The sequence below is a fragment of the Andrographis paniculata genome, unplaced genomic scaffold, assembly GCF_009805555.1.
Source record: "Andrographis paniculata isolate CXL003 unplaced genomic scaffold, ASM980555v1 Contig10END, whole genome shotgun sequence".
Lineage (NCBI taxonomy): Eukaryota > Viridiplantae > Streptophyta > Magnoliopsida > Lamiales > Acanthaceae > Andrographis > Andrographis paniculata.
The window spans coordinates 444,718-450,983 of NW_026137380.1; the positions used below are offsets into that span (position 1 = coordinate 444,718).

Sequence of the window (6,266 nt, forward strand, 5' to 3'; positions counted from 1 at the left end):
CTAAAATTCACACAAATACATATATATATATATTATATCATATAAACACGAGATTGTACGAATCTGCCACTTGAAAAGTCTATCTTGCCCCTCATTTCGAAAATGACAATTTAGCCCTTAACCTACCTTTTTACTGGTTTGAAAAGACGAGTTTGTACGGATCTGCCACTTGAAAAGTCTATCATGCTCATCATTTCGAAAACAACAATTTAGCCCTTAACATACCTTGCTTGAAATGATGTTTTGGAATCATCGCCAACAACCGCCCTCAACCGCCCAAGACGAAATGTTTTGAAACGTCGTCTGGTCGGTACATCAACCGTCTCGCCAAACGTCTCCACCAATTCCAGAACTCAAATAGCCTAACCGACTAATCCACAGACCAATCGCTAGACCAAAAGACTCCTTGGGCGTACCCACCAAGCGACCTGTCTATCTGCCTGCGGACCGACTGACTTGCCTATCCGACCGCAGACCAGTCGACCTACTTTATCCGACCGTAGACCATCAGACCTGTCTGTCCGACCTGCTGACCATCAGACACGTCTGTCCTACCGCTAACCATCCGACCGAGGACCAACCGACCACACCAACCGACCTGACCAAGCGACCTGAGCGCAAAAAATGAGAATGTACGGATCTGCCACTTGAAAAGTCTATCGTGCCATTCATTTCTAAAATGACAATTTAGCCCTTAACCTACCTTTTTACTGGCTTGAAAATACGATATTGTACGAATTTGCACTTGAAAAGTCTATCTTGCCTCTCATCTCGAAAATGACAATTTCACCCTTAACCTACTTTGTACTGACTTGCTGCTTCATCTGCCTGATCGACGACCCCTTCACCACTGTCTTTTCACACAGCCACTAGCTCTGCTCTTCCGCTTTCCCGCCGAAATCGCAACTCAGGCCGCCGCTGTTCAGCCACGTCTTTGTCTATCATCATCTTCGTCACAATGCACTGTCGCTAAACATGTGGGCTTTCCCTGGTGTGGACTTTATGTATTAATAAATTATAATAGAATCACTCCCGTAATGCAAATTGTGGCTTTCTCTGTTCTCTATCAGATCTTTAGATAAATATTGTCTTTAAAAAAAAAAAATCAAATCAAATCAAATCAAATAATATATGAATAAATTAATTAATTATTAAATTATCATTTAAAGTAATAAACGAAATAAATAAAGAGAAAAGAATGAAATATCCGCCAAAAGAAACCTAACGACAGTTAGAAACGGAGGGTGCTGTGGAGAAGCTCCGGAATCCATGGCTTCCCCTCCCTTCCCTCTCTTCCTTCAAAGCGACCATTCAATCCTCCGCTCGCCGCCGCCGCATATACTCACTTTCATTGCATTGCATTGCATTGCCCCCACTCCAATCCCCCACAACATTCCCCACCACCACCCACGCCAGATCACAACCGAGCGATTTCAATCCATTCCGTGGCGGTCGCGGCGGCTCTCAGCCCTCTTCCGCGACCTGCCGCTCACCGCTGTATTATTCACTACTCAGAAGGCTTTTCTGTACCCCCTCTCCAATCGATCGAGCAGTATTCCTTCAATTTGATGGGAGATCCGCACAACGCATTTGACCAACCACCAAACCTCGAGGAGACAGAAGAGTTGGAGCGTCTGGAGCACGCGGCGCCATTCTGGACGGAAACTAAGTCCAGGAAGCGATTGTCGAAGCAGCTGTCGATGCACGAGGCTCCTCGGTACCGTGCGTGGGAGAGGAGGCGCCGCCGGATTCTCGACCAGGAGCGGAATCCGAAGAACACCCCCGCCGGCGACGATAACTTGACCGACGACGATCTGAAGGAGCTCAAAGGATGCATAGAGTTGGGATTCGGATTCAAGGAGGAGAGCGGACAGCAGCTGTGCCCTACCATTCCCGCCCTCGACCTCTACTTCGCGGTGAATCGACAGGTCTGGACCGGCAGCCCACTCAATAGCCCTTCCAGCAGCAGCGGCGGCGGCAACTCCGCCTGCTCCGTCTGCCGATCCTCCTCCGCCGGCTCCAATTCCTCCTCCGGAAGCCCCATGAGCGACTCCGAATCAAGTTTGAAGATCTTCAATCCAGGTAACCCTAAATCCCCAAATCATATCTAATTGTGCATTCCTTCAATTTGCCTCATTATCATCTCGTGATTTCTATGCTTAGATTATAGATTTCATTGCATATGTGGTTAATTTATGTCAAATCCTTCTGCTACATTACAAGAAACTAAGATAGAAAAAAATCCCCTGCACCCCCAAGAATTAGCTTGTTGCCAACTGAACAAGATCCTAATCATGCATTACACCTATGGCTTAATTGGCAATGAAATGTTGGGAGTTTTTCTACGTCGTAGGCGACGATCCGCAGCAAGTGAAGACGAGGTTGAGGCATTGGGCACAAGCAGTGGCCTGTTCTGTGTTGCAGTCTCCTTTGAGGGGCGGGGAGATGGATTACGCCGAGAAAGAGAGATAGATAATGCACACATGCTCTTGTGCTTTGTCGCACGAAGATATATATATATAAATTACATAGCGCGAGAGGAGGGGGTGTGGGAGACAGAGTCGAGGAAAGTGAAGAGGGTGGGGAGGTGCGATGATAAAAAGGCGATTGACACAAGAGTCTTAGGAAATTCAGGTTAAAGAACCGAAAACTTACAGAAACATATGTTTCCCTACAGCTCTAGGTAAACCAAATCTCGAAGGCTATCTACGTATGGATTGAAAGGGCGTCCCTTCTCCCCGATTTTACAATGAGTTAAGGAGAGCTAATTAATTATTGGACCAACGGATAAGATTTGCCTTTTTCTGCGTTCTTACATAAGATCTCGAGGATGGATGTTACCAAAAGTCGGGTGAATATCTTAAAATGGTCGGGAGAATGTCCTACAACCCTACCTATTATACATGTGTAGATATATATATATATATATGTATGTATGTATATTCGGCCATTGCTAGATGATCGGTTGGCCATCAACCATGGACAAGAGAGTTCTTTCGATGCATAGCGTTTGGTGATGATAGAGGATTTATTCGATTTGGAGATGTTTCCTCTTTAGTTCTTGTTTTTGGTGGAAACAATGCCCGGATTGCCAGTGATTGTTTGCTCGAAGACATAAAGAAAGAAAGAAAGAAATCGGATACAAGGTACTTCGAAGATACTTGTAAAAGCTTTTTTGTTTTTTTGGTATTTGTATGGTCTCGAGCAAATAATTTGAGCATGCTTTGGTTGCATATGTTTGTAGATAAGATAAGATAATGTAGATTATCTGTGTCGTCGTAATTTTGTAATTAACTTTGTAGTAACTAATGTTGGATTACGCTGCATATTACTGTGTGATTTGTAAAAATTGTGCATGTAAGATAATAGGATATGATAACCTCGTTACTTACCCGCAATGCTGTGCATATATCTATATATGGAAATAATTGCTTCGATAGGTAGATAAAAATTTTCGGTTTCATGGAATTTTAGGTTCTATTTATACATATACCTTTGGATTTTTGTTAACGCCACAATAATTTATTTAAAAATATATCATAACAAATATATCTACGACATCAAATATTCAAAAAAGTTGAGGAGTTTTGAATTTGTGAAGATGAGTAAAAATAATTTAAAATATATCAATAAAATTAATTATAATATAATATAAATAATTATAAATTAAAATTAAAATAACTAATTAATTTAAAACGTAATATATGAAACCAACAAAAATAAAAAATATAATATAGTATATTAGAAGAAATGGGTATATATTTTTTAGCTATCTGTTGATAAGATAATTTTATTCATTCATAATTCTATTAATGTTATTTTAATAAATAATAACAAATTTATTACTGTTTTTCTACTTATTTAATTTTTTTTTATCAATTTTTAATAAAAAATTTATAATATTTTTTATTTTATATTAAAATAATATTATTATTTATTTCATGTAATTCTATACGAGTACTTTATTAACTCGACATATGACATAAAAAAACAGAGATTGGAAAAGATATTTTTATTTTTATTTTTTCAATTTTCACTTTATATATTTAATAAATAAAATACTATATTCAATCATATTTCAAGTCAAAATTTAAAATTTAAAATTCAAAACTTCAAACAAACTCACCGTACTAATTTTACTTTATCAAAACCATTTCAAGTACACACCGATCAAACCAAAAACATATTCGAAGATATTTTCCGGTGGTTCTATTGCGCACCTTTTCCCGGCCATTCTCTTCCCTAAGGTTTGATCAAATATGGCGATTCTCGTTTGAAACTCGGTCGTTTTCATTGAATTTCCGAGTTGTTCATCTGGTTTACTGCAGCCCTCAGCAATCCGATCGGCGGTTGTTAAGTAATTCTGTGCGAAGAGCTTGCGAGTGTGTGTTTGGAGTATATCGAGAATGGGTCAAATCCAGTACTCGGAGAAGTATTCTGATGATACCTACGAGTACAGGTGTGGCGCTGTCTACTTCAATATGTTATATGAGTTTTTTGATATATTTTTCCGTTTGTTGCAAGTTTTGGAGTGTATCGTCGTTTGATACTTTCATATTTGTGCAGACACGTGGTTCTTCCGGCTGAGATAGCCAAACTGCTTCCGAAGAATCGCCTTCTCGATGAAGTAAGCTTTGAAATGCAATTAGTAACATTTCGATTCGTTGTCGGTTGCTAAGGTGCATAGGTTGGAGTCTGTTAGGGTTGTACTGTTTCTAATGGCAGCGTGGTCTTTAAATCCATTGGTAAATTGAATTTTGGTTAATTCGAACTTTCTGTGTTGGATGTGTTGGTGAACTGAAGCAGATTTTCACTTACCTGTATCAACAATGATTTATAAACATAAGCAGTATAAGCAAAGTAAAACTAATATATGACAAAAAATGGTGGTTTCTCAGTCTGCCAATGAATATTTGGGTAATGTTGGTAGGTGTTTGTTAGGGTTTAACTTTCACTTGGATGATAAGAGCTTATTGGCAATAAATTCCTGTTCAGTGATACACAAATTACCTGTAGACAATTACCTCTTCATGTTTCGATGTAGTTGAGTTTTTGATGAAGCTGAATAATGATGTCCATCATTTGCTCACTTTGAGTTATGTGACTGAATCAAGGTTTGAATATGGTTAGCTACAGCCATTGGTGACCAAATGTCGAGTTTTGATCTTATTATTGAGTTGAGGAGAAATGCCCATCAAACCACCTGGTTTGGGATGGTTCAGTGGCTATGACACCTCAAGCTTCATCCTTATTTGCATTCCTTCTTCTTTACACTTTACCTCATAGTTGTGAGTTGCTTCTTGTTGCATTGATTCATATTCACCTATGGATACCTCATATTTCATGTTACTTAGAGGTTGCTGCATTTATCTTTAACCCTATTTGTCTTCATCTACTGAACATGCATCGATGATTAAAAAAGTAAATCGCAACACTTGGATTTTACCGACATCGTCAATTGATTGTCAAAAGATCAGAGGTAAACTAGAGCGTGTTGTGAGTCTATGATCTCTTCAGGTTGGATGCATTTACAGGTGACTCAACTGATTCAGTCAATGGGTACTCGAGTACACAATATTAAACTTTTATCAATTCTTAACTGGCATCATATTTATCACTTTATTTATTTTCTTGAATATGAATGTCAGTTCAATTTGTGACTTGGTTAATTTGAGCTGGTTAAGGTTATTGATTATCTAATTAGCATTATATTTGAATAAAATGCTAATAAATTGTGTCTTTGGTCGATCTTTTCTACCACCCTTTAGGGGGTGGTCGATCATCTTTATCATTTGTGTTTTGATTGGTTAAATATTAATGGTATGGTATAGTTGGAGTATTAATAGGTGCATTTTGATTATTTGGTTGCACAAATCACCATTGGGCTCCAAGAACATTTTTCTTTGTTACATTGTCTGCTAGGAAGAATGGCGCGCAATTGGGGTTCAGCAGAGCCGAGGTTGGGTGCACTATGCAATCCACCGCCCGGAGCCACACATCATGCTCTTCAGGCGACGACTGAATCTGGATGTTAAAGCTCAGCACTAGTGATGTTTAAGGTGTGCGTTTTCTCTCGAATATTTCCTCTGCTCTGATCTAGATCTATGTGGTTTAGCTCTCTCTAAACTACTGTTCCTGCAATTAAGAGACGGTCGATCAAAACTGAAATGAACACTACTAGCGCTTGATGACTTGATGTGGTTAAACTGGAGCACGCATTGCTCTATGTTTGCAGCATTAATGCTCGAGTGCATAACTTCTCTCTC

The 6,266-nt window shown here is 39.2% G+C and overlaps 2 protein-coding genes across 2 annotated transcripts; both read left to right on the forward strand.

Moving 5' to 3' along the window:
• Positions 1-1,226: 1,226 nt before the first annotated feature.
• LOC127247695 (uncharacterized) lies at positions 1,227-3,390 on the forward strand. Its single transcript, XM_051269701.1, has 2 exons — positions 1,227-2,082; positions 2,354-3,390. Exons 1-2 carry the CDS (start codon positions 1,569-1,571, stop codon positions 2,470-2,472), a joined length of 633 nt encoding a protein of 210 aa, XP_051125658.1. The 5' UTR covers positions 1,227-1,568; the 3' UTR covers positions 2,473-3,390.
• Positions 3,391-4,112: 722 nt separating this feature from the next.
• LOC127245082 (cyclin-dependent kinases regulatory subunit 1-like) lies at positions 4,113-6,266 on the forward strand. The gene is made up of 4 exons (XM_051265730.1): positions 4,113-4,247; positions 4,329-4,459; positions 4,567-4,627; positions 5,923-6,266. Exons 2-4 carry the CDS (start codon positions 4,407-4,409, stop codon positions 6,046-6,048), a joined length of 240 nt encoding a protein of 79 aa, XP_051121687.1. The 5' UTR covers positions 4,113-4,247; positions 4,329-4,406; the 3' UTR covers positions 6,049-6,266.

Excerpts from the sequence above, each read along its gene's own strand:
- LOC127247695 (XM_051269701.1), top strand. The coding sequence starts at position 1,569 with ATGGGAGATCCGCACAACGCATTTGACCAACCACCAAACCTCGAGGAG. Across the intron at positions 2,083-2,353 it reads TTTGAAGATCTTCAATCCAG|GCGACGATCCGCAGCAAGTG; the intron begins GTAACCCTAAAT and ends TCTACGTCGTAG.
- LOC127245082 (XM_051265730.1), top strand. The coding sequence starts at position 4,407 with ATGGGTCAAATCCAGTACTCGGAGAAGTATTCTGATGATACCTACGAG. Across the intron at positions 4,460-4,566 it reads GATGATACCTACGAGTACAG|ACACGTGGTTCTTCCGGCTG; the intron begins GTGTGGCGCTGT and ends ATATTTGTGCAG. Across the intron at positions 4,628-5,922 it reads AGAATCGCCTTCTCGATGAA|GAAGAATGGCGCGCAATTGG; the intron begins GTAAGCTTTGAA and ends ATTGTCTGCTAG.